This window comes from Brachionichthys hirsutus, chromosome 22 (assembly GCF_040956055.1).
Source record: "Brachionichthys hirsutus isolate HB-005 chromosome 22, CSIRO-AGI_Bhir_v1, whole genome shotgun sequence".
Lineage (NCBI taxonomy): Eukaryota > Metazoa > Chordata > Actinopteri > Lophiiformes > Brachionichthyidae > Brachionichthys > Brachionichthys hirsutus.
This window is the reverse complement of record NC_090918.1, coordinates 4,300,030-4,327,820: the sequence shown is the minus strand read 5'-3', so window position 1 is coordinate 4,327,820 and position 27,791 is coordinate 4,300,030. Positions and strand designations below refer to the sequence as shown.

At 46.5% G+C, this 27,791-nt stretch overlaps 3 protein-coding genes across 3 annotated transcripts in view; 1 reads left to right on the top strand and 2 right to left on the bottom strand.

The window, feature by feature from the left end:
* Positions 1 to 27,791, bottom strand: part of LOC137910698 (uncharacterized) — a 257,139-nt gene that overhangs the window by 212,616 nt on the left and 16,732 nt on the right. The window lies entirely within an intron of this gene.
* Positions 1,526 to 18,675, top strand: zdhhc17 (zinc finger DHHC-type palmitoyltransferase 17). Its single transcript, XM_068755172.1, has 17 exons — positions 1,526 to 1,588; positions 3,914 to 4,017; positions 4,994 to 5,116; positions 5,451 to 5,528; positions 6,518 to 6,662; positions 6,884 to 6,948; positions 8,144 to 8,306; positions 8,398 to 8,523; positions 10,181 to 10,323; positions 11,835 to 11,935; positions 14,468 to 14,592; positions 14,984 to 15,046; positions 15,144 to 15,237; positions 17,709 to 17,792; positions 17,881 to 18,038; positions 18,117 to 18,211; positions 18,478 to 18,675. Exons 1-17 carry the CDS (start codon positions 1,526 to 1,528, stop codon positions 18,614 to 18,616), a joined length of 1,869 nt encoding a protein of 622 aa, XP_068611273.1. The 3' UTR covers positions 18,617 to 18,675.
* On the bottom strand, positions 20,933 to 25,881 carry csrp2 (cysteine and glycine-rich protein 2). Its single transcript, XM_068755063.1, has 6 exons — positions 25,833 to 25,881; positions 24,596 to 24,718; positions 22,980 to 23,148; positions 21,871 to 22,000; positions 21,274 to 21,367; positions 20,933 to 21,025 (listed from the first exon to the last, which is right to left on the bottom strand). Exons 2-6 carry the CDS (start codon positions 24,705 to 24,707, stop codon positions 20,952 to 20,954), a joined length of 579 nt encoding a protein of 192 aa, XP_068611164.1. The 5' UTR covers positions 24,708 to 24,718; positions 25,833 to 25,881; the 3' UTR covers positions 20,933 to 20,951.

Sequence of the window (27,791 nt, the reverse complement as noted above, 5' to 3'; positions counted from 1 at the left end):
TTATTTGTGTTATTTATTATTTCTGCCATTACATTTGTGATGAATGTGATATCTAAGCAAAGTGTATTTTAACACTGTAACGTTGCGATTTATTTTGAAGGCCCAAGACTCATTTAGGCCATGCACACATTAAATGTGGTCCTTTAAGATACAAACTGTTTACTTTATTTATTTTACTGTTGTGGAAATAATTATTCATCATACATAAGAACATGATACAAAAACTATATCTAGAAGGCAGCGGTGTAAACTTGACCATGGAGAATGTGGCATTATCTTATCGTCATGTAAAGTTTATACTGTGTATGATTATAGCCGAGATAAAATTACTGCTTTTCAGCCAGGGGACTGAATGCATTCATTCAAGTAGCTAAAGAAAGAGTGACATCCAGTGGCTGATGGAGGTTTTGGATTCAATCAAACTTTATTCAAAGCATAACTACCAGCCCTGCCACCTTGATGTAAAGCTACAGCACGCATGTTGTGGATTTGGATCTTCTCTAGAATCATCACCAACCTAATGTTTTCCATATCTTTCTTTAACTATTTTGGATTTCCTGCCAAATGTCAGATATCATTATGACAAAAGCTACGTTTTTTTTTTTTAGTAATTATTGGCAATGCACTGAAATTAAGTTACAATAAGTAGTTAACGTTCAAAAACTACCTTTACCTGGCTCTGGAATGATCATTAAAAAAAATGAAATTAAGCTGTTGATAGACGCAATGCACACACAGATACAGAGACCTTGTGAGAACACTGTTACGTCACTCTTTGCAGTACAGCTGGTCATTTTTTGTCAAATTAGCAATTCAGATCAAAGGCAAAACTGAACAATGTGCCTGGCCTCAGGCATTCAATAGCCACTGTGACCCTGCTTTTGATGTTCGTCTATAAATACTGTCGTTTGGAGAGATTAATTCGTTGTGATAACTCAAAACAACTCAATCAGGCACCGGCATCAAAAACATTGCTTGCACATTTTGTTTGGCAGCAGTGAATGTCTTGGATTCCGGACATGAAACGCTTGTGCATTGACTTCATGTAATGTTAAGAATACATTCTCATGAAATGAATAAATAAAAGAAAGAACGAAAAGAAAACATTTCAGACTCTGCTGCAACGGATAGTTCACGACAGCTGACTCATTGTTTTAGCATTTCACTTGTACAGATCCGTTTTAAGGAAGGACGCTAGTATTGATACTGCAACAGAAAAAACAATCACACACTCCCAAATTTGAAAAATGCAAAAAAAAAAATGTAAAAAAATAAAAAATGAACACCTGCAGGCTTGATAGCTTCAAGACTTCAGCAGTGAGCCTACAGTTTTAACACAGGGTTCAGTCGTAGCATGCTACTCTAACATTAGCATGCTACTCTTACATTAGCATGCTACTCTTACCTCACATTACATTACATTTGATAACACTACGGCCTGTATCGTTTCATCTTTTCTGCTCGTTTGTCCCTCCCTTACGCAGCTTCTCGTCTCCCACAATGCTTTGCGCACATCACCACCAAGATGGCCGACGCTATGGAGGAATATGAGAAAGAGGCTGGCTGCGTCCCTATTCTCCATCCCGAGGTACGGCCCGTGGACTTCGCACCTTCGTACACGCACACGAGCATGCGGGAACGTGTTCTACCTCTGTGTGTGGGTGGCTGTGTGTTTTTTCCGTGCTCCTCCAGAGGCTTCGATGGTCGCTGCAAGACCGCTGGTGGGGGGGGGGTGGCAGGTAGCTAGCGATGCTAACGATGCTAAAGCTAGCTCCATCCTCCTGCTGCATAGCGGATGAACGCTGGTCAGATGGTCGTGTTAAGGTTGAGATAGATGGAGCTCCCCCCCCCCCCCCCCGCGGTACAGCGTTCAACAATAACAGGGAATTTTAGATGTTTAAGTCTCATGGAAAAAGTAATGTTATCGCTTACAAATATACAAAGTTAGCTTTCAAGCTAAAGTGGTAACATCAGTGCAGACTGTAGCAAATTGGGGTCAAGTGTGCATGATAAATGAACCTTTTCATTTGTAGATCACAATATGTTATGTACACTAACAAAAGCTAGACAATTTAAAAAAAATGTTTCTTAGCAATGAAGCATAAATGGCACTGTTGATCATTTCGACCTTGATAGCAAACACTCCAGCTAATCTGACCTATACTTGATTGTGTTGTTCTTTTGATCAGTTATGTTGAAGCTATAAACCTATCCTGATCCTTCTGTTTTTGTTTGTCATTCTCTACGATCACCATGTCTGACTCGGCATCAAAATGTTGTTTATAACAGTTGGATGAGACCTTTTCTTTATAACAGATTCTTATTTGTAGCCTTTGTTTTACATTCTGGCATGTAGAGCATGATTACATCAGTAGCTCATGGTAGTTGTGGGATTTTTTTTTTTGTACTTTACATATTGAATATTGCCTGATGGTTTGGTTGTTAATTATCATGCTTGATTCATATCCTCATTTGCTTTAATGATGGTGGTTCTTCCTCTCATAGGTTTTGGTGTGTTTGCTTATTAGTTGGTTACGTCTGCTTATAAACCTACTTTAATTTTTGATAATTGTCTGTATTTTACATGATTTATGTCTCAAATGTCCTTTTGTATCTTTTTTAAAAAGAAAATAGCTTTAAAATTAAATATATTTTTTAATGTAATCTGACATTTTGTATCTCTTGTGTAATTATAAACATGGGAGTATGATGGCTTTGGCTTTGATTGATGGCTCTGAGGAAAAGACAGGAGACAAAGCTGCTTAGGTGGGAGTGATCAGGGTGGATAGGACTGGAAATGAGGCAATAAGAGGGACGTCGAAGGTTAGATGTCTTGGACATACGGTCAGAGAGACCAGACCTTTATGGTTTGGACATGTCCAGAGGACAGGGTGAAGTGGAGAATGTTGATTTGCTGTGGCAACCCCTGACGGGACAAGCCAAAAGTACAGTAGTAGTAGTATTACAGCTTTATTTTTTTCACAAACCATGAGCTGCACTCATAGGGTCATCGAAACAGTACATGCCCATCTTCTGTAACTGGCTCTTTCATTGAGCAAAACATTTTTTTGTCAGCATGTTCTGAAGGTTATTTTAGGGAACAACTTTTTATTAAATGAATACAATGCCAAGGGGAAATCCGCTTTTGGATCAGTTTATACAAAGTCATTAAAATTTATATTATTACTTTTTTGCCTATTAATGAGTTGATTTGACTCCATTCAACCCAAGAGGTACCCGAGTCTATCTGTGTTTTGTTTCTTTCTGTAGTTTCTTTCAGACATTCTCATAGAGTTCGTATTTTCTCTCCGTGTCCGTGTAGGTTTTCTCTCGGTTCTCCGATTTCCTCCCACCTCCAAAAAACACACGTAACGTGAATTGGTCACAGCAAATTGTCTGTAGGTGTGAGTGGTTGTCTGTGTCCGTGTGGCGCCACGATGTGAACTAAATGTTGAGTACCGGTAGTTTGTTCAGTTAGCACTGCAGCGCTGAATGTGGTGATGCAAACTGTTTGCTACCACCTTTCAGAGTGTGTGTGGTTTTAGAAGGCTGAGTTACCACAGTGTGTGTTTCTTTTCTCGTCAGCTGTCAGAATTAAGGAAGAAAATGTCTAAAACCTGAAGACATTAACATAATAAAATGTTCCAAATGAATAAGAAATGTGTTGTGGCATCACTGGGTTACATGATTTACATTTTAAACTGATAATTTCTCGAAAATCGTATATCAATGTTCATGAAATTCTGTATTCTGCAATACACGCACTTCTTTTCTGTGCCGTGAATTAACTATACAAAAGATAAACCCTGCTAGTGCCTTCTGGGTTCTTCCAACACCACGGAGATCATTACATCAAGCAGCGCAAACCTACCAGCTTTTCTTGATCTCCGTGTTTCTGTCCCTTCCGCCTCAGGAAATTAAACCCCAGAGTCATTACAGCCACGGCTACAGTGAGAATGTCAGCCGCAAAAACCACGTGGACGACTACAGCACGTGGGACATTGTAAAAGCCACACAGTGAGTAGCTCATAGCTGTTGTTCTGTCATGTGTTCAGTTTGGTTTGTGCTCAAGAAATGACAGACCTCGTACTGTTTAGTCTCAGGATGGGCTGTCAATCTTGAATCCAGATTTGCTGTACCAAAAACGTAATGACTGAACTGTAATTGGATTGAAAACATAAGAGCACTCCCAGCTTGACCTCCGTACCCCCCATTGGTTTAGCACAGCAGCAAGCCTTCTGAAAAGAATTGTGCGTAGGGTGCTTTCACACCTTTGCTCCCTTTTAAACTGACCAGAGTTCCTTTCCCCGGATAATCCGGGGAAACGAATTATAAATGCAAGAATTTGCTCCCAAAGGAACCAAGTCCTCTTGGTGCAGTGTGAAAGCACCCTAAGTGTAGTATAGGAAAAGGAAATGGCTGTAAACATGAGGCTGTTTACAGACTTGGGACAAAAAGCAACGAGGCCGGCGCCAGCTAGTGGCCAGGATGGGCTCGGCGCACCCAGATTTGCATCTTGCCCAGAAGTGAAGATAAATATTTTGTATTTGTTCAGCCAGTGTAAACCATGTACCAGAATCGGGCCTGATTAGGTTGGGAGCCATTTACTTTTCACTGAATGGCCTTCATTACTGCGGGAAACAGATTTACGTGCCGCGATATTAAGAGACCTTAAATTGTAAAATCTGGAAGTACTGGAACCGTATTTGCAACTGTGATTTTCAGTTTGTGCACATTCTTCGGAGCTAATGAACAAGCTGAGAAAAGGATAGGAATATGAAGACAGGCGTGGGCAGAAATGTGACGATTGTTTTCTCGTGAGACAAAAGAGGCTTTTGTGCGAGTTGCTGTTGAACAGCAGCGGATTTGTGCTGCTGTTGACGAGGCTTCTCGAGTCTGGTGCCGGGTTCTGACCCGGTGTGGGCGTTCTGTTTGGCTCTGTTGCCGTCTGTGTGTTAAGAGACTTTAACGCCTCCCTGTCTCCCGTCCACAGGTACGGCATCTACGAGCGCTGCCGGGAGCTGGTGGAGGCGGGCTTTGACGTTCGACAGCCAGATAAGGAAAATGTGACGCTCATGCACTGGGCTGCCATCAACAACAGGATAGACCTGGTCAAGTGAGTCTGGCCGTGGCTCATATGGTAGCAATAGCGGCTTGAAAGCAGCCAAAGCCGTGTTGGACAGGTTCGGGCTAGGTTCCTCTTTGTGGTCAGGACACATGCACATGTACAAGGTGATGAGATGCATTAATGAGGAGCCTTTAGCGAGGCGCTCCACGCCTAAAGGCATGTGTTCAGACCAGAGTAAATCCCCCACCGGAATAATCTGATTGGAAACATGTTTTACTGTCGACAAATGACACCGTACATGACCTATATTCCTGCAGTACCTCCCCTCCAGATAACTTATCCTCGTTGTACAGTTGTAAATCTGATGGCTGTTTGTGTGCAGGTTCTACATATCAAAAGGAGCTACAGTGGACCAGCTGGGAGGAGACCTTAACTCCACCCCTCTGCACTGGGCCACCAGGTCAGCACACGCTCCACGAATAACGTGCGGCCTAAGCTTCTTCTGTGTTCTGCCATGAATCGATCCTCCAGAGACGCTTTCCTAAAGTTGTTCTTTTTTTTTTATTGCTACTTTAATTTGTGTTCCTCGTCAACCGCTGATCGTTTGACGGGTTCCCACTCTCTATAGGATTGTCTGCCTGTTTTACCATTGTACGGTATCATGTGGTTCCTCTTTCCAATCAGCCGAAATGCTTTGACGTGGGAGCTAACCTTGGTGCGGCTGCTCCGTAGCTTTGTTGGTTGTTTCTTCGAGGAAAGCCCTGCTGTTCGTAACCATGCATATATATATATATATATTACGTACAGCAGGTGTGATGAACATTAAATATCACGCTATTGTAGCGTACAGTATAAGACAGTAAGCTAATCTCGCAAGAGGATGCTCAACAGAATGCTCGTATGTTTAAAATTAAATGTGCTGCTATTTTTACTTTATGAACCGTTACGGCGTCAGATCTTGCATATTATGAGTTTTCGTTTAACAATTCCAAACGTGTGTGTTGTAGATACTCGTATTTATTTGGTGTTTTGATTGGCTCACAGTTCTGCCTTAATCTGCTTTTCTTTTCTTTTTTTTTTGGAACGTGCACAAACAAATTTGTACACAAATCTATACGAAAGCCGGCCAAAATGGCAACTTTTTTGGGAAGCACGCGACTTGTTTAATTCTCACTGCGAACACGGGACGCCCACCACGCCGCTCCCGGCAGAAAGGGCTGCGTCACGTGCTCTCGCCTTGAATTATTGACGGGATGTACGACGGGCATCTGCTCCATCACCAACACGCAGCGCTCGGGTGTCCCGTGTCAGCCTCCGCCCGTGCAATGACCTTTGAGAAGTGATAACCTGCAAGCCCACGGGGACTAGCATCAGATGAAAGCTCTGTCTGTTGCTATGACGACATCCCATGTTGAAATGCATCATCATGTGCGAATCTTCTTCTCCCAGACAAGGCCATCTATCTATGGTGGTTCAGCTTATGAAATATGGTGCCGACCCGTCTTTGATTGACGGTGAAGGATGCAGCTGCGTTCATCTGGCGGCCCAGTTCGGCCACACCTCCATCGTGGCATACCTCATCGCCAAAGGACAGGTAGTCACCATCAAGAGGGGATTCAGAAAAGTGTAACTGGAAATCTTTATTGGCATGACTGTTGTTCACTTTGATATTACAAGAAAGGAACCAACCATCTCTTTTTGTTTGTGATGTTTGGGGACGCTTGTTCTGAACTCATTGTGTGCCAGTGACCTCCAGCAGGGGGAGCCCTGCGTCTTCTCTTTCCCTCCTTTCACTGTGCCCCTCCTCTCTGCCAGGACGTGGACATGATGGATCAGAACGGCATGACTCCTCTGATGTGGGCGGCTTACAGGACACACAGGTGTGTGCAGAACGCTCCCACAGCGTCACGATGAGCTGCTGGTTCAACTCTGCCTCAACAAGAAAGCTTAATGACATCGTTAAACTAACCTTCAATCGCAAAAGTGACACCTGGAAAAGTCTGACGCAACTCGGAAGTCGTTAATGGAAACGGATGCACAAGCCTGAGCATGTTCTGCTAACTGCTCCACGCCGCGCCCGCCTCACTGGCCTGATGATCATTGATCAGCAAACGGCATCGCTATGCAGCGTCACCGGAATATTCCCTGAGAAGCCACTTACATGGATACAGTAGTCCCTCATTTTCCGCGGGGGGTTACGCTCCAAAAAGAACCCGCAATAAGTGAAATCCGCAATGTAGTAATTTATTATACATGTACATAAATGTTTTAAGGCTGTAAAACCCCTCACCACACACTTTATACACGTTTAACAGTCAGGAATTAATCTAAATAGATTGTTTCAGTATTATAGAATGAAACCAAAGATCAAAACCTTTTCAGAACTAAACATTTGTTTGAGAAATAAAAATATATAGTACGTACAGTAAACGTTTTCCTGTTAATAATGTTAAGGCGTGAAGGTCGAGGAAAGAGCCGCTTGGAGTGCAGAAGAACAAATATTCTACTCGTGCTGTCTTTAGCCTCTCATGCTGCTTTATTGGATAGCTTAGCACAGCGGAACGGCAGCGGCTACATGTATCAACAGGAAGAAACGAAACCCAAAAGGGAGGTGACGTTTATGCTCCTACAAAATAAAAGCCTCTTTTTACACAGAGAATAAGAGCACTATTAAACAAACGCTCAACAAATAAACATGATAGCCTTTAGAAATAACTAATTTAATCTTAATGATCAACCTACGAGGTTGAACACATGAGAAGTTATTAATAGCAACTCGCGCGTATTTCACAGTTCCTCCGACCGCGCCCCTTCGCCGTTTCAAGGCGCGTTCAAGTGCAAAAAGTAAAATCTGAAAAATTGCATTAAAACTCCGCGAACCGCATTATATCGAGGGACTACTGTATATCAATATCTCGTTTGATTATTGACCGATTTTAATGGAGTTGACATTCTAGATTCCTTGTTTAATGTACAAGTAATGAATAATTAGCATGACGTTTCATTCAGGTTCAGGGGCTCTGTGTGTCCAGCTCCTCCTGTTGATCTCATTTCCTCATCTCTTCTGCGTGACAGTGTGGATCCCACTCGGCTGCTGCTGACCTTCAACGTGTCTGTTAACCTTGGCGACAAATACCACAAGAACACGGCGCTACACTGGGCAGTGCTCGCCGGCAACACCACTGTCATCAGCCTGCTGCTGGACGCCAACGCCAATGTTGATGCACAGAACATCAAGGTACCCCCCCCCCCCCCCACTGCTCCATCCACTCTGTCTCATGGTAACAAATGAGGACGGTTTTCCTGAGGTGTCCTCTGTTGTTTCTAAGGGCGAAACGCCGTTAGATCTCGCCAAGCAAAGGAAGAATGTTTGGATGATCAATCACCTACAGGAAGCACGGCAGGCCAAAGGCTACGACAGCCCGTCCTACCTGAAGAGACTGAAGATGGACAAGGTGGACACGCGCAGAGACACGCACAGACACGCACAGACACGCGCACAGAGACACGCACAGACACGCGCGGAGACACGCGCGGAGACACGCGCGGAGACACGCGCGGAGACACGCGCAGAGACAGGCGCAGACACGCGCGGAGACACACGTGCATGGCGGAGTGTTTGCCGATAAAAGCAGTAGAACAGAGGGGGGGGGGAGTGTTTGCCGATAAAAGCAGTAGAACAGAGGGGGGGGGGGGGGGGGGGCATTGGTCACTTGCATCCTGATAGTAAACAATGATACATAAAGCCGACAGGAAGTGTCTTTGGTCGGTTGTCTCTCACCCTGTAGATGAGGACATGATTCTGTCTCAGAATGTGTTGCTGTGTTGATTTAAAAATGGTTTAGCTCTGCATTAACTCTTTCAGTGCCAGACATTTTCAGCTCATTTTGCCCGATATTCCAATCTCCACAGAATATTCTCTCCTATGACGAAGCAAACACCAAACAAATCAAACGAAAGATGAAAGTCTCTTCTTTCATCAAAAATAAAGTGTGTTCCTACCATTTTCCGGAGTTATTGGCCATTTGAAGAAAGGCAGATTTTAATGTCAGGGTTGGCAGTGAAGGTTTGGGTTATAAAAAAACTTCTTTAGACGTTATTGGCACTGAAAGAGTTAATGTGCTTTCTCGTCATTGGATATTATTAGTTAATCATTTTAGATCTTAGACAGTAATTGTATATGAACACAATAACCCCAAAATGGATGCACCTGCTGTGCTTACTGCGATTGTACGCATAGGCGAGTCCAGACGCTGCAGTGACTAGAACATCTTGCGTGCTTTGTCGGCCATACTCTGAATACCTTTACTGATGAGACGGACGGACGAGTAAACCGCGTCTGCTCTTTACAATGCAGTATTGGAATTGCCCCATCTGATCACCCAATAGTAGATGTACAGTAATACCACGAGTAATAATACGAGTGTTCCGAGACACGAGCAAGGGATCCGTAAGGGATTTGACATGCCAGTAGGAGCGGAGTACAATCCTCAGACAGAGGTTTATGTAAGAGTATCTGTAAGGTACAATTACTGCATAAAGGGTCTCCGTACCGTCCAACGCCTTCTTCCTCCCTCCCTCAGCCCATTGGTCACCGGCCAGAGCGCTACCTTCTGTCTCAAAGTTCATCTGATAAAAAACACATTTTATATTTCAGTAATACTGTATATCATCTCTTATTTCATTTTGCGTGTGTGTACCTATATAGCAATTACAAAAGTTTTTTTCCCATTTTTATTTGCGCTGATTTGAGTGTTTTTAGACGAACGGAACGGATTCAATTGTTTCCAGTTATTTTATATGGAAAAACTAGATTTGAGTTACGAGCTCGGCCCAGGAACGGATTATACTCGTATGTCGAGGTATTACTGTATATAACTGCCTTGAGTTGTCGATTGTTCTTGAACTTTAACCTCGTTTGGTCCTTTATGTCTTTTATCACTTATAAATCTGTTTCACGGTTTGCTCAACCTCATTGTCCTTCAACCCGTGCCTCCTATTTATACCAGTTTTTTTTGTCTCGTCTTCTCGCTCCTCCTGCATGCCCGATATGCCGTCTCACCTGATTTGCCATCCATATCCATGCCTCCTCTTCCTCGCCTCCTGCCGCAGGAATTCAGGCAGAAGGTGATGCTGGGAACGCCGTTTGTGGTCATCTGGTTGGTCGGCTTCATCGCTGACCTGGACGTTGACTCCTGGCTCATCAAAGGCCTCATGTATGCTGGCGTCTGGGTTGCCGTGCAGGTCCTCTCCAAGTATGTCCAACGGCGGATGACACTCTCTCTGTTTATGATGTGTAAACTGTGTATTTTATACAAGAACCTTTTTATTCCAGTTGTTTTCTGACATTGTTGGAATACCTACTGGCTGAGCAGTAATAATGACCATGAGTCCACCTGAATCTCCGGTTTGTGCTGCTCAGAACAGCGTTTACAGGCTGCACCCCCGGTTTGTGCTGCTCAGAACAGCGTTTACAGGCTGCACCCCCGGTTTGTGCTGCTCAGAACAGCGTTTACAGGCTGCACCCCCCGGTTTGTGCTGCTCAGAACAGCGTTTACAGGCTGCACCCCCGGTTTGTGCTGCTCAGAACAGCGTTTACAGGCTGCACCCCCCGGTTTGTGCTGCTTAGAACAGCGTTTACAGGCTGCACCCCCGGTTTGTGCTGCTTAGAACAGGGTTTACAGGCTGCACCCCCGGTTTGTGCTGCTCAGAACAGCGTTTACAGGCTGCACCCCCCGGTTTGTGCTGCTTAGAACAGCGTTTACAGGCTGCACCCCCCGGTTTGTGCTGCTCAGAACAGCGTTTATAGGCTGCACCCCCGGTTTGTGCTGCTCAGAACAGCGTTTACAGGCTGCACCCCCGGTTTGTGCTGCTTAGAACAGCGTTTACAGGCTGCACCCCCCGGTTTGTGCTGCTCAGAACAGCGTTTACAGGCTGCACCCCCCGGTTTGTGCTGCTCAGAACAGCGTTTACAGGCTGCACCCCCCGGTTTGTGCTGCTCAGAACAGCGTTTATAGGCTGCACCCCCGGTTTGTGCTGCTCAGAACAGCGTTTACAGGCTGCACCCCCGGTTTGTGCTGCTTAGAACAGCGTTTACAGGCTGCACCCCCCGGTTTGTGCTGCTCAGAACAGCGTTTACAGGCTGCACCCCCCGGTTTGTGCTGCTCAGAACAGCGTTTACAGGCTGCACCCCCCGGTTTGTGCTGCTCAGAACAGCGTTTACAGGCTGCACCCCCCGGTTTGTGCTGCTCAGAACAGCGTTTACAGGCTGCACCCCCCGGTTTGTGCTGCTTAGAACAGCGTTTACAGGCTGCACCCCCGGTTTGTGCTGCTTAGAACAGCGTTTACAGGCTGCACCCCCGGTTTGTGCTGCTTAGAACAGCGTTTACAGGCTGCACCCCCGGTTTGTGCTGCTTAGAACAGCGTTTACAGGCTGCACCCCCCGGTTTGTGCTGCTTAGAACAGCGTTTACAGGCTGCACCCCCGGTTTGTGCTGCTTAGAACAGCGTTTACAGGCTGCACCCCCGGTTTGTGCTGCTTAGAACAGCGTTTACAGGCTGCACCCCCGGTTTGTGCTGCTCAGAACAGCGTTTACAGGCTGCACCCCCCGGTTTGTGCTGCTCAGAACGGCGTTTACAGGCTGCACCCAGCCTTGATTTGTTGAACGTGGTGCTGAACCGGTGATGTGTGAGAATTCTAATGATAGACTTTAAGCGTTTTAAGGAATGCTGCTTCTAACTTTGCCCCTCCCGTTTTCTGTCTGCAGGGCTTTCTTCGACCACTCCATGCACAGCGCCCTCCCTCTTGGAATTTACCTGGCCACCAAATTCTGGATGTACATCACTTGGTTCTACTGGTTCTGGACTGATATCCTTCTCTGTTTACGAGGAGCAGATTCTACCTGAGAGAATCAAGACGTAACGCTCGTTGGTCTGTTAGCCTAGCTTAGCACGATGCGATACGAGCTGCCTACCTGCATTCTAAACCCACCACCTGCAGCTGGGTGCGGTTTTACTTTGAGTCATGTTTACAAAAGTTGATCGATTCCAATGAAACAGAACCTCTTTGAGAAAAGATCCGTTTCCCAGTTTAAATGCAATTGAACTCTTTCCTACTAGCCATGTTGGCAAATCCTATTCTTGAGCCTGTGATGGGTGGATGGATGGATGGATGGGTGGATGGGTGGGTGGGTGGATGGGTGGATGGGTGGATGGGTGGATGGATGGGTGGGCTAGGGTTTGGATGGCCTTTGTTGAAACAGACATTTCTCGTTTTGGCTTGTAAGCTGGTTCTTGAGTCTTTTCAAACGGACTTCCAGTCGAGGGTTCTGTGTTTTGTTCCTTGGTGTCTCCGTTCCGGTGATCAAACACTAACCTTTCAAATGTCGAATAAAGGTCTGGAAATCCCAAGTACTGTCAGGGCTCTGACGGAACCGCTGTGACTGCTGACCCATTCGCCTCCGCTAAAAGAGCAGAGCGATAAAATGGCCTCCTTTGTCCGTCCGCCTTCTTCATCCACGCTCTGCTGTGTGTGACTCCAGCGAGAGCTCAGAGCAAGTCTCACGACGCCTGGTGGGCAAGATGGGTCTATCGTGGCCTTTTTGGGAATCGTACAGGTCATAGAGCATCAACCAAAATGCACCTGTGAGACGTAGAGCCAGCTGCTGCCTGTGATATAATTAAGTTGACGAAAAAAACCAAAGATGAGTGGGAAAGGTTCTGGTGTTGGGTCGGCTGTACCACAAAGTTAAAGGCACTGCTCAAGAGTTCGTTGCCCTGTACTCGTACTCGTAAAAAAACAAAGCAAACTGCTCTCAGGTCTTCACCTTTGTGAGAGTGCCGCTGGTCCCGGCTCTTTCCCTGCATCCCAAGGAGGATTTTCCTCTTCCCGGTGTTTCAGCATTTGTGTGCACGCTTGTCCTGAGCGGTTTCTGCCTTGTGAAAAACAAATACTTTCAGGCACATTCTTGACCTCCAGCTATCAAGGCTGCCATTGTGTCACCCCAGACCCCCCCACCCCCCCAGCAGCGCTTTTATCTGCCTTTTCATTTGTTGCATGTTGTGCCCCCCACCTCGCTGCTCTGGTTACTGCCTCCCTCGGGGGACTCTTCTCCTTGGACTGGACAAGTTGTTATATTTTTAGCTGGATATTCACGGATAGACTTAAAGATAACACTTGAGTACGACTTTCCACACTTCTGTCAGCAGCACAACGCCCCCCACCCCCACCCCCACTGCGGTTTAGTTTTTTTCTCTTCCGTGTCCATCTGTTGCCTCGTTTGTTTGTTTTTTCGGCAGGATTGCCTGACGAGCTGAAAGCAAATGTCACAGCTGTGTGGCCGATCGGCACCACGTGGTAAATGTTTGCACGCTAAACGTGACGCGTAGGATGGATAAAGAATGCACGGAAAGGTTTGCCTCCCTTCCACCCGCTCTGACGTGCGTTGGAATGATTCGGCGGCGCGTCGCCAGCGTGGCGGACCTTCCCGTTGATCGGTGAATTCTTTTGCCAGTTTTCCTCGAATGTAGAATTTGTGCAGACCGTTTGAGGCTCCGTCCGCGAGAGGAGGCCTTTTCTGAAGCGAGCGAGTCGAGAGCGTCGCGGGAGAAATGCCGATGCGGTTGTTTTAATGGCTCCCTTCAGATGCCTTTCATTTCACTCCGTCCGTGTAGTCGTGCCACTCAGGATTTAGTCTTTGTTCTTTGTTGTGCCCTCAAGGTTGAAGCATTTGATCTACCAGCGACCCAGTTTCTGCCACAGTGGGCTTATTATCCGCCTCAGGCCGGTGGTTAAACGAGGGTGAAGGCGTGGGACAGTACTTTGTTTTTGTCTTTCCTAGAACTGGATCACGTTTTCCCTCAATAGAATTGTCCTCATTATTTCATATCCACATGGAGATACTGTAGAAAAACAGAATGTCGGTCGGGAGTTTAACACGTGAAGCCTCAGAGCAGCAAGAAACGTTTGGTCAAATCAGAATAAGACTAGATCTCTGTTGCCAATTGACCACTAGAAACACTTTTTGCTGGTGAACAGATTCTTGATGATGCACCTTTATTAGACCGTAATTTTATTTTTCCGTGCATGAATGTGGTGACGCATCATGACGCAGGTCCATTCTGGAAGCAGCGCAGTGATTCACGGGCCTCCTGCGGTCCTTTGTCCGTGGGGTGCAAAATGGATGTGAAGGCTTCGTAGTAAATGTACACATTATTTCTGGAAAGGTTTTTCTTGGAGCGTTTGTCTGCGAGAGATTCAAATAGATGTCACGTCAATCAACATATTTTTTCTATTACAAATCATTTCCTCTCAGTTAAGCGGTTCACCCACTTTTTAGGTCAAGAAAACCGATTCTTAAAGGATTATTATTATTATTATTCTTCCTTAACCTCGCTGCACATCTGCCCTTTGCCACTGTCCACTTGCCCTTCCTGATAAACACGCTGGCTCTGTTCTACAATTTCGGCAAATCCTGGAAGTCTGACCCAGGAATCATCAAAGCTTCAGAGGAGCAGAAAAAGAAGGTAACGTTACACCGTCTAAAATAAGTGTTTTTATTTAACCCCTTCCTACCCTTAAATAGATTGATTTTAGTTGTTTGTATTTGTTTGTGCCGTTTCCCAGCCTTCCTATCCCTGCAGGGGATTCTCTTCAACCTTTCGTATTCCTCGGCGGTTGCTGTAGATTCGGATTGTTTTATCTTTAGTTTATTTGTGCAGAGATGCACTGGAAAATAATCTGATGATAATGAAAATAAGATTTCACAATAATCTGTATGAAAAAAAAACTTGAAAACAGTTTAGGGGAGTGAAAGAAAACATAAATCCCACTGTTGTAGGCCTTTTGTTTCACTGGCAAATAAGAAACCCTGTTTTTTTTCCCCAAGTCCTATTGTTTCTTATTTCCTTCCGCTAGACAATTGTGGAGCTGGCAGAGACCGGTAGTCTGGATCTGAGCATATTCTGCAGTACCTGCTTGGTAAAGTCCTCTCTTCTATACAATTGTTCACGCACACAGGAAACCAGAAAAAAACACGACAAACTTGCAACTGTTTGTGGGAATGTTTTGTTTTCAGATACGGAAGCCCATCAGGTCCAAACACTGCGCCGTGTGCAACCGCTGCATCGCGAAGTTTGACCACCACTGTCCCTGGGTGGGCAACTGCGTCGGTACGTCTAAAGGTGTCAACGTGCCGCTTGTCATTTCTCCTTTCCTGGGATACAAGACCTCTTCTTCACGGAGTCAGCGTAGATATTTCCACACGCCGAGGGTTTTGTCTTGTCCCTCCTGGTTTATCGGGACACGTTTGGACAGGTCAACGTGTCCGGAGTGCCTCTGCGGGGTCGCTTTTGAAGTTAGATCAGTGAATGTTCCTGTTCATCGGCTTGGAGCCTCTCTGACGTTCTTGTAGATCCTCCCGTGTGATTTTAGTTTTTTTTTAATGATGCGTTTCTTTCTGTCTGCTTTACATAATATGAACACATTTACATTCATTCATACACGAGAGGAATGATGAAGGTACAGAATCCTCTCAAAGCAGGGGTGTCAAACTCATTTTCTCCGAGGGCCACATCAGCATTATGGCTGCCCTCAAAGGGCCAGTTGTAAATGTAACTAAATGTAATGTAAATAAAATGTAACTACTCCTTAAGATGCTGCTAAATAACTATTTACTACTACATACTAAATTAAATCATAAATATTACATATGCAATTGCATAGTTCTAAAAATATATCGATAACCTACTGCTGTAAAAATATCCGCCGAGGTTATGTAATCGCCGGCGTCTGTCTGTAATTTGTTCTTCAATGTCTCCATTGATTATTGACCGATATTTAGGGAATTTAACACAGTCATGTAGGGGGGGGGGGGGGTCTATCTCACCACTGAATATCATCTGGGTCGGATCCAGAATGGAGTCAGCAACAAATGTTTAATTTTAACATTAAAACCCCATTTACAGATTAGAAATCAGTTACAAATACACATCAACACATTTTACAAAAACAAATGTCTGCACAAAGCTCTTGCGGGCCACAGAAAATGACGTGGCGGGCCACATTGGCCCCCCCCGGGCCTTGAGTTTGACACGTATGTCTCAAAGCGTCAAAAGATTTATGAACGCAAACGTCCATGCGAGGAATGAATACCGAACGCAGCTCAGAGGAGAAGAGGAGGGTTTTGTTGTGAGACGCGGGCTCGTCTCGGCGAGGCCTCTTGTGAGGCAGACTGGGGACGCCGAGGGGAGGAAGGAGCCCCGGCTTGTGGCGCATCCATTCTGAAGCCGATGGGCAGGAAGGAGCTGCAGCACTGAACAAACAAGCCTCGTGACTACCGGGAGAAAAGAATAAAGCGAGAAGCTTTAAAGCTTCACAAACACAATGGATGCTGACGTGGCTGTTTGTTGTCTTCCTGGTAGATTGTGTGTTTGATCACCAGGTCAGCTCAACAAATATTTATCTCCGGCGTTACTCACAGAATGCATCGTGTCGGCTCAAGGTCCACGGAGGGGGGTGTTTTCAGTGTGCCGAGTTGGGCCGTCGATGGGTTGAAAGGTGCAGATTTGGAACAAGGCGCTATGGTTACCGCCGCCGAGGGCGGGGCTACGTAATCACCGGCTTTGGTTTGTTTCTTTGTCTGTCTATTAGCAATGCAGCTCGAAAAGTTACAGGCGGATTTTTAATTTACCAGGAACAGATTATTACATTTTGGTGATGATGCAGAAGATCCTGGATTATGGATTACTTTTACATTTTCGCTAATATTACAGTCAATGGAGCTTCAAGATGTGTTCCTCAATATCTCGGTTGATTATTGACCGATGTTTATGGAATTTGACACAGTCATGTGTGGGGGGGGGGGTCTCTGCCCGGATTGCGGATACTGACGCGACACGTAAAAGAATCACGATGTTCCTGTTTACCGTATTTACCGGACTATAAGTCACACTTTGTTCCATAGTTTGGCTGGTCTGGGAAATAGGGTACTTATAATGGAGGCTTTTCAATATCATATCCTGTAAAATATGCATTCAACTGAGGGATGGAAATGTCTTCTGGATCTGATCCAGAATGAGGTCAGGAAAAAACATCACCGTACATTTTCACATTGAAAACCAATAGAACTCTGATTCACTTTGACTTTTCATGTTTGGTGTATAAAGATACCAAGAACAATCTAGACCCTTTCGATGATGATCCAGATCACCGTGTGGACGGTGTAGATCCAGTTCGGAGGGGAACGAGCTGCTTGGCGGAGGTCTGTGCTCTCTGAGTGCTTGTCTGGTTGATTTTAGGGGTTTTTGGAGGTGGAGTCGTGCGCTTTACGGACTGCAACCACGTTGTCAAAGCATCGGCCGGGTTGCGTAACGTCGGTATAAATGTTAAACATAGATCTAAAACGCTTCTACATTTGTATTCTTTTAAACGACTGAAGAAAGCAGGAAGTCGTTCATCTTGCGCCTCCATTTGAAGCGTCGTTTTTCCGCCCTCTGGATTCCTGCCTGAACCTTTCCAGTGTGCCGCATTCTAGAAACAGTCTGCAAACCTTCAAAGCTTACCGGCTGCTCCAAAGAGTTCACGTTAACGTGTCCTTTTGTATGGCAGCCGATCAGGTGACGTGTTTGTTTCTCGTCCACAGGGAGCGGGAATCACCGCTACTTCATGGGTTATCTGTTCTTCCTGCTCTGCATGATCTGCTGGATGATATACGGTTGCATTTCCTGTGAGTAGGAAAGCCCCCGCCTCCCTTCCCCCCCCCCCGTTGCCCCCTCTGTCGTCCTGCTCCTTCACTTCTCCTTCTTCGCCCTCAGACTGGAGGATCCGCTGCGCCACCAGTTATGCCAACGACGGTTTCTGGCTCTACCTGAGCCAGATCGCCTCCTGTTCTCCTTGGATGTTCTGGATGTTCCTGAACAGTGTCTTCCACTTCATGTGGGTGGCGGTGCTCATCATGTGTCAGCTCTACCAGGTCTGGACCCGGGACGTGACGCTCACGAGTTCAGTTTGTCACGTTCCGGATGTTCCTGACGCGTTCCACCTCTCTCAGATCGCGGCTTTGGGAATCACCACCAACGAGAGGATGAACGCTCGCAGATACAAGCACTTTAAAGTCACGGCCACGTCCATTGAGAGCCCCTTCAAGTAAGTCTTTTTGAGCAGGCGGGGGGCTGCGACTCCAGCCTCGTTCGGGATGAACGCCGATGTGATGTTGGGATTTGGAAAGCGTTTATCATGACTCAAAGTGGGCGATTGGGAAACTGGCTTACATAAACGGAGCCCGGCAACGAGAGCCGTTACGGTCCTGTGTGAGTGCTTGTCCTCTCTGTGCTGGCGACGCGTCCGGGGTGTGCTGGGGGTTTTTTGAGCACGCCGTTCTCTCCTCACGCTCCTCTCTTCTCCCTCTTCAGCCACGGCTGCGTCAGGAACCTCGTCGACTTCTTGGAGATGCGCTGCTGCGGCCTGATCCGGCCCGTGACGGTGGACTGGACCACGCAGTACACGATAGAATACGACCAGACGTCTGGCTCGGGCTACCAGCTGGTGTAGGCGGGAAGGACCAAGCAGCACGGGGGGGGGTAGGATAACTGCCCCCCACCCCCCCACCCCACCCCGGCACTCATATCAGAGCGGTGCTGTTCGGACCACCCCTCCCTCACCAATCAAAATATCAGCCAGGACTAGCATGCTGGTACGGGGAAATGCCACGCCGCCCCCCGCCCCCCGCCCCCACCTCCTCTACTTCTATCGCTACTATTCTGTCAGACTTCATTACCGTAGCGCCACTGCTGTGAAGCCCCTCCCCCTCCCCCTCGTCTCTTCTCCCAAGCTCTTTGGACGGTGAAATGCTGCCAGGCGGGGAGGGAGAGGAGGGAGGCCGACGGGCGAGAGGAACACGCTGCCGATAGAGCGGCGCCGCAGAGCAGCAGCATCTCTCCCCTTCCCGCTCTGTAACCTTATTTATGGCGTCCCTGTTGATGTGTCCTGTGTGTAATACTCGTTCATTTTGATCGGTTCCGGAGCTGCTCCCGTGGTCCTTCGCCGGCGGTCGGGAAAGCCGAAGGTTTTAGAGCATCCATTTTGTTTTTGGAGTTTCACAGCGAAATGGGAATGTGTTTTTACGGCCTTGATTTTGCGCCCGTGACAAATTTCACGTCGAGCTGATGCGGACTTTGCCAACATCGATGAACTTATCAGGCTGAAGTGTTGGAGCCGCTGGAGGAGTCCGTGCTTTCCACCGGCCGAATTAAATCTGCTTCCAGAAGCCTTTAGCCGTGGGACGGAAGTGCGAACCAGAAAACGAGGAGCATGAACGCGGCGTGAAACGTGACTCCTCCAGCTCTGCACCACTGTACCCTACAGACAATGTGATCCAGGTATATTTATTTTAACATTATTTATAGATAATGTACGAGCACCATTATTTCTACATGTCAACATTTTAGCTGACTAGGTATTTTTTTATTCAAGAAAAAGCACGCGTCGCTGTTTGACACGGCGGCTCGGGGCGTTAGCGTGACGCTCTACGGAGGACAAGTACAGCGAAAGGAAAGAAGAGGGACAGACGAGTTTACAGGAGAGGTTCATCCCGCGTGTTTCTTCCTCGGAGTTGTAAAGTCTTTTTTGTTTTTGTCTTTTGTCACCTACATTGCACTGAGAGTAATTTTTTTAGTTCTTTCTTTTTGGCCGTGACCGAACACAAGAGCCCAGCGGCGCTCGCTGTCACGCTGACGCTTCCATTGTTTACAGAGGAAGAGGAGGAGGAGCCGACCCGCATCACTTCCTGTGGTCAGGAGAGGCGGGGACGAACTGAATTGTGAAGAATGTGCTTCTGCACGTAAAGGACGACTTTCTCTGTGACCGGTTTCTTTTGTCAGTGTTAGCCGAAGGTGCTCCGGAAAAATTATCTTCCTACCATTCGGGAAGAAAATCAAGTGGCTGTAGCTTCATGTGGCGTCCAGCACGGCTTCCATAAGCAACAAATACCCCCCCCCCCCCCCCCAGAACTACAACACTGCATGTACGATACAGCTGGGCTCTCGCCATCAACCTGACCCCATCACCATGGTGACAGCCCAGCACAGCCACGCGTCTGTATATAGTGAATGTTAAATATTTGCAAGTACTTTCCCGCCTCCTGTTCATTTGTCCGTTTGCATCGTTCGGCGGTGGGTTCGACTCCCAGTCGGCCTCCGGCGCGGGCGTGTAAATGTCTCGATGGTCCATTCTGGCCGACCCGAGCCGTCCTAAAGGTCTTTTTTGTTTCCGTCTCATGTTCCGCTGGGTTTGTTATACCACTGGATGTACAAATTGTAAAGCAAAGACACTAGAAATAAGGCAGATGGCCTTTTTTTTTTCTTTTTCTAAAAGCTGAAATGTGATAAGGCAATAGTTTTAAGGATATGGAGGGGGGGGGGGGGTATATTACTGAAAGACCTCATGTTTGCATCGTCAGAAGGGGACTGTTATGTCACCACTCCGTGTTATATCAGGACCAATCACGTTCTCACACCTTCAACGCGGTGACGGTTTGTTTCGCCAGTCTCCGCTCATGTCAGTGTTCGCAGGCTCTTCCAACAGCCCCCCCCCCCCCCCCCCCCCCACCATCTCATAGGATAGAATCTTAAAAGGAAAGGAAGCACACGCTCATCTCCAGTGCCTCTGCCCTCATCCAGACGTCGCTGTAACTTCGCTTCAGATGTAAACATATGGGCATGGTTCCGTTTTAATGGCTTTAATAATAAAATACTGTCAAATGTGAACAACGTTAATGTTTTATTCTTAGTCACAAACACCTGGTTCAATCAGAAGTGTATGAGGAAGGCTGGTCGGTGTGGTGTGGTGGGGGGGGGGGGGGGGGGGGGGCTGTCCCAGCTCAGCATCGCTAGGCGTGGACCAGAGCGCCGGCTCCTTGGCCGTAGCCGAAGCCTTTAGGCCCGAAGTTCTTGGCGTAACATGCTGAGGAAAGAGAGTAAAACATGAAGGCGCTGCGGACGCCGCTTCATCAATCAGCCTCAACGTCCCGTGAAGTCCCACGAAGAGTAGGACCATTCTGTTTTTAGGGTCCCGCATAGCCGTAAGCAGTAGCTGAGTAGCAGCCGATGCATTTCAGCCGTAGAGCAGAAGGATTACCAGCTGCAGGAACATTTGAGTCGACGCCGCCGCACTCGCCTCACCTTTGCAGTAGATTTCTCCATCTTTCTCACCTTTGCAGTAGATTTCTCCGTCTTTCTCAGTCTGAGTCGTCGACTCCAGGCTCTTGCCGCATTTCGCGCATCTGAAGCAGTTCTTATGCCACGGCTGCAAGAGGAGAGAGAATTCAGGCGTTCTGAATCAAACGTCATTGTTTCCATCAGCCTGGGGGGGGGGTCCGGATTTCCTCCCCGTTGGAGTCTCATCCACGCCGTCTGATGACTTCGTCTGCTAGAACCAGCCCACGTGATCTCATCTCGTTTTCAGCGGCCAGACTGCTGTTAGTTCATTACAATCCGACAAAAACTTTATTGACACTGAACCCCAGAATGACATCACCATCCCTTTTCCATGTGAGGGTGGTTAAGTATAAATGTGGGGTACTTGTACTTGAGTATATCTATTTCCTACGTTTCAGGGGCAAATATTGTTCTACCTTAAAAATGAGTGATCAGTTCGTAAATATGACACATTATTAATGCTTTCAACTTTTCAATCGTAGTCGATACTCACACAGAAGGTCAGCGACAGTATTTATAATACTAATCTTTAAGTGAATGCTTCTACCCTGCAGAACTCAAGCAGCACGAAAGCATCCTGAAAACCCTCACCTTCCCTGCTCCCATCACTTTCTCTGCCGCGTAGACCGAGTCGCCACAGCGAGAGCATTTCTCCGAACCTCCAAACTTCTGGGCGTATTTGGACGGGTTGGGGTTGGTGGTCGGCCTGTGGGCTTGCGTCCTGGGGTCAAAAAAAAAGAACATAAAGCACAGCAAAAGATTTTACTCAGATTTTAAGAACTCGACCTGTTATATTATTTCATCGATCCAGTAACACTTTCAATTCCCCCCACAATGCATCAGTCAGCCTTGTGTGTGGTTAGGGAGGCAGTCAGGCATTATAACATGCCATGAACTTTAACCCTTTATAGTCAAACGTATCATATTTGATACACTTGGCCTTTCAGGAGTTTGATACAAGCGAACACCTGCATCTGCATTTTCAATTAATCTGGATTTAGCAAAAGTTATATAAATATGAGCACTTGTATAAAAATACTGTTTGTTTTTTTTAAACATTTGCCAGAAGGTTCCATTAAGTGTTCTGACGATGACTTCATGGTTCAGGCTTTAACGGGTTAACTGATAAGTCTATAAATGGTTTTATGTGTTGCACATCAGATTTCAGGATGATGTTTCCTTTGAAATACAAAAATCTTTGGTCACAATTTCCTTTCCTTTCTTTCTGCATCAGCTCCTCCCCTTTTTTGGTGAAACTATGAATGTATTTTTCAATATTTAAACATGGATCCCATACCTTATTTATGTAACAGCTGCCACAACACTTTATAAATGATTACAATAAGTAAAACAATATGCGGCACATCCTGCTCCTCTACGGCCCCCCAGCCCTCAGCCCCCCCGGGTGCTTGTTGAAGGGACTGCCGGTCCCTGCAGCCCATGAATGAAGCCCTTTGTGGGACAGCAGAACCAGCTGGTTGAATAACAAACCCGTTTATAACAATAATCACCCGATGTCTGCTTGTAGCGATAAACAGTCTAAATGGTGGGGGTGTGGGGGGGGCTCTTTGCTTTTATGACATCCTGACCTGGCGAGTTACTCAAATGGTGAGTAACTGAAGCAGGAAGGATCCTCCCTGCCGGGGTCAAACCTCTGCGTTGCAGCGCTGCTACCTCTGGAGTTAGATGTGGAGACTCACGCTTCGTGCTTGATTCCGAGCCGCTCTCCTCGGTCCATGTTGAGCGTGCCCGCCCCCTGGCCGTAGCCGTAGCCTTTGGGGCCGTACTTTTTCCCATAGCAGGACTTGCAGTAGATCTCCCGGTCGTGAATGGCCAGTGTGGTGCTGTCGAGGCACTTCCTGCAGACCACTGAGGACACACAAAGTACGTACAAACGCCTTCAACCTAGCGGTTTCACATTATGTGCCCCCCCCCCCCCCCCATGCTACGGGCTCTGGGATGTCTGTTCAAATCACGTCCATGCCAGATCTCTTATTTGCTTTTTCCCTTGAAATGAGACGCATTTGGCTTCTTTGATCTTTAGATCTCCTGGGCTCAGACCGGCTCTTCAGGGCCTTGACGGGGAACAAATCCCGTCTGCACGGAACACTATCGAAGTTCGCAGGGTTTAGAACGTCACGCACAACTTGCTAACTCGCCCACTGAGCCGCTATTCAGTTCTTCGTATCCGAGCTGTCCTCGAATCCTTAGGATTCCTCAACCATTTATGTTGCAATTGTTTTTCAGAGTTTTGCATTCCCCGTTCCCGTCTGGCATGACTCAATCGTTAATGGTTCCACCGCTGGCTTAGGAAAGAGTTTTTCTGCATCCGTGCAACATTTCTGTCGCTATTTAACCGCCTCTAATGCAGAATGCTAAGCTGAGCGCCTCGTTAGGAGCGTCGGACAAAGCGGCCTTTGTGCGGGAAAACTCAAATCTTCTGTTGCCCAGATCGCTTTGATGTCAACAGCTAAATGAAAGACACCAAAGCCGACTGGTCCGGGACCTGTTGGGAGAGTCTACCAGCCGGAGACCTCCTGATTCGGAGAGGAGTCGGCTCCCACCGTGACCTTTTCCATTCACGCTGCGTTTCTCCTCTGCTTGTCGTGCAGCTTTGATTTTCAGAGGGAGGGCGTCGCTTGGGAGGGGGGAGGAGCTTCTCAGTCCAAGATTCGAGATTTTCAGGTCGCATACCTCAGCTGAAAGGCGTCTCGTACTAACATCCGACACCAACGCGTCCGACACCAACGCATCCGACAAACGCATCCGACACAAACGCGTCTGACACCAACACATCCGACAAAAACGCATCCGACACCAATGCATCCGACAAAAATGCATCCGACACCAACGCATCCGACACAAACGCGTCTGACACCAACACCCACGTGCAGTTACTTTGATAAAGCCGAGAGACAAAAGAGAGAAGCGAAAGTGGGATTTTCCAATTGGAAGCAGCGACAGCTGAAATGTCCGTACATCCCATAATGCAACTGAATGACTCCCTTGTAAATGCCAAATGTAATATCATTAGTATTATTTCTTGGCAGCCCAAATAAAGTCTTGGTGGTTTCTGCACATTAAAAATAAAACGTCCGGATCCAGCATCATTTTTTGAAAAATCGATCGTCAGACTAAAATCTCCTGAGAACAGAGAAATAAATATTTCTACTACCACTACTTTGATTTTCACTGGGGAAAGAGCATTTCAAGGACGTCACACATGTAAGAAGAGGGTTTCAGTGCCACCCCCCCCCCCCCCCCTCTTTCTACTTCAGATCGGATCCGGCCAGATGTGTGTGGCAGCTGTACTCACTGCAAAGAAAGCAGCCTTTGTGGAAGCTCTTCCCATCGCACTGCACCTCCTCGGCGTGGTACACCGTCCCACGGCACGCCGTGCACTCGTTGCCCCCTCCCCAGTTGGGCATCGTTCGTGCTTCTAAGGGAAGACGATAGTACGCAATATTCCTTCAGTCATTATGAATAGACGAGGCTTTGGGTAATCAGCCTTCAGCCACTTATCCGGACGCGGGTCACGGGTTCACGCTGGAGCCCATCCCAGCTGACATCAGGCGGGGGGGGGGGGGGGGGCATGCAAGATCATTATATAAAAATCTACTTGATCCGCTTTCACGACAGTCAAAATGAAATAAATGTGCAATAAGGACAGGATTTATTTCCAGGTCTGGCAGAAAGCCTCTGGAGACATGCAGCCTGGAAATGAAGAACGGATTAGAGAGGGGGGGGGGGGGTTATTGGTTTCAGAATCACCCCCACCCAAATCACACAGAACCGGGAAAATGTATTAATAATCTAATATTTTTTTTTCAATATTTTTCTAATATTTCAGTATTAAAGCACAGCATCATTTAAGCTACTCTAACAATTACATCCGGACCTTCCGGACTTCTGGTGAAATATATTGCTGGTTTCACGGAGGCCACATGATGTGCATCATTACAGGCGTCTGCTTTTTGAACGAGGGCGTGATGCGATTCCAGAAGGGACTCGGGTCAGAGCAAGCTGTGCAGTGATGTCATCCATTGAGGCTGAAATTAAAGTGCTGCTCATCTTAATTGTACAGAAAGCAGGAACCAGCTGAAGCTATAAGTCTGTGCAGCCAGTAAATCCTCATCCTGGCTGGATGAGAGCCGGCAAGGGGGGGGGGGGGGATCCGGTGGTGAGACAGAGACCCTCACCCTACACGTGTCAAATTCCATAAACATCGGTCAATAATCAACCGAGATATTGAGGAACACATTTTGACTGCAATGTTAACAAAAATGTCAAAGTGATCCAGAATCCAGGATCTCTTCCGGATCAGCACCAAAATGTGATCCCCTGTTCCTGGAAGCACTCCCAACATCTCCTTAAAATTTCATCCAGATCCGTCTCTAGCTTTTAAAGTTATCTCGTTAACAAACAGACAAATCAGAAATGGAACATATTTATTTTACATTTCCACTGGTATCTGACAAGCGTTAAAGCCTATAGGGTGACGTCATATAAACACATTCGCTAATTCACCGACGTTAAAGGTTAGAAAGTCTCACCTTAGCGTAAGAAACACGGAGCTGAGAGTGACGCTTCGATCCGTCCGCTTCACCGGAGGCGAGCCGCGGCCGCAGACTTTACAGAAACGCCGCTCAATGGGGGGAGGGGCTTGTCTAAGGGGCGTGAACGCAACACTGCTGCCTTCAAGAGCAGCCGACAAATAAGAACAGCAACAAGTAGTAGTAATAATAATAATAACAATAATAATAGTTAGAGTAAGAGTAATAGTAATAATAATAATAATATAATAATAATAATAATAATAACAATAATAATAGTTAGAGTAAGAGTAATAATAATAATAATAATAATAATAATAGTAAGAGTAAGAGTAATAGTAATAATAATAGGAGGTCTTCTGGTCTACATTTAATTAAACCATTTTACTATGTTCTCACACTGCACTCTAACATGTAACCGTTGTATTCTCTTTATTTTCTATTGTTTATTTTTCTCTTTATTTTTTATATAATTCATATAAGGTAAACACAGTTGTGGGACGCACCAAAGACGACAGACTCTACGGGGTGTTAAATTATTTTGGACCAATGGCTTTGACTTCGAATGTAATTAAATAAAAGATACCATGTAGATCAACGCTTTTGCGTGTTTGCGTGCATGTATTCATGCAAACGTGACATGATTTATGAAAACCCAAAATAGCGCTGATTAAATTTGCAGTAATCCTGCCCTCTGCTGGAAAGGCAGTGTAGTACAAGAAAACAGAAAAGGTGGCAAAGAGTATAGTCATTTAGACTGGGGGTCGCCACATCAAATCAACGTTCTCCACTTCACCCTGTCCTTTGCATCGTCCTCCCCAACCCCAGCCACTCTCATGTCCTCCCTCACTAAGCCCGATGCAACGACGATGCAAAGGACAGGGTGAAGTGGAGAACGTTGGGTAAGGTTGCTGCGGAAACACCTCACAGGACAAGACGGCGGTCCAGTAGAAGGCGCGTTTTGCTGCCCTGATTCCCTTTGAGAGCTTTTGACCGACACGTTGCTTGAGTGGTTTGCCGTGAACGTGCGCTGCCTGGTTGCGTGGGTCGTTGGCAGGCTGCTGATATGAACAGTGAGCCAGCTTCACTGCAGCACACGGATCTCCTGTCTGCTCTTTCCCTTTCTTCTTGAGCTTGTTGTGTGATCGTCTGAGAAACAGGATCTTCTTCTTCTTCTTCTTCTTCTTGTGTCTGTACTTAATTAGGGCTTAATTTCTGGACTTTAACTTAAATGCCTTTAGAAATGTGGCTTTAACTCAGCTTAAATGTCTTTCTTTAAATGTGTTTGTAAACAAATGATTTCTCTCTTTAAAGAAGAACTTTTATTACGTGTTGCAACACCAGAAACCAAAATAATGACTGTTCTAAACAGGAAAAACGACTTTCAACGTCAACGCTAACCACAGACATTTCTCGACATACACCGATCATGCCGTCAGAACAATTCCCGCCCATCCCTGCCAACAAACAGTTTCACGTTTCAGTTTCATGTAATTGAAAGCTTTTTAGGAAACTTCATTTCACCATCACTACTGATCAGAATGTCGGTGCCCCTCCCCCCAAATATTTCAAAAAGGGGCCCCGGTGTTACCCCTTTACTGAGAACCCTCTGCCAGACCCACCCTCAGGGCAGCAGACACAGCATTCAAAGTGTTTGCACGGAAAGGGAAATGAGTTCCCTGCACGATGACATTCCTCATTTGCTAATAATGCTAATAATGATAATAGTAAAGGAAAATGCCAAAGGTTCAAAATAAAATAGAATAGAATACAAGGTAGGGAGGGACTAACTAGACTGTGCATGTCGAGATGTACGTGCATTGTATTTTCTACAGTTGGGAAACAGAGCACTGCCTCTCACCTCCCCTGCAGCGCAATAGTCAAAACCTGTAACGCAAGTTCGTTACAAAAGATCCCCTCTGAGCGGAGGGGAGTGTCAGGAATTCATATCCGTGGTAG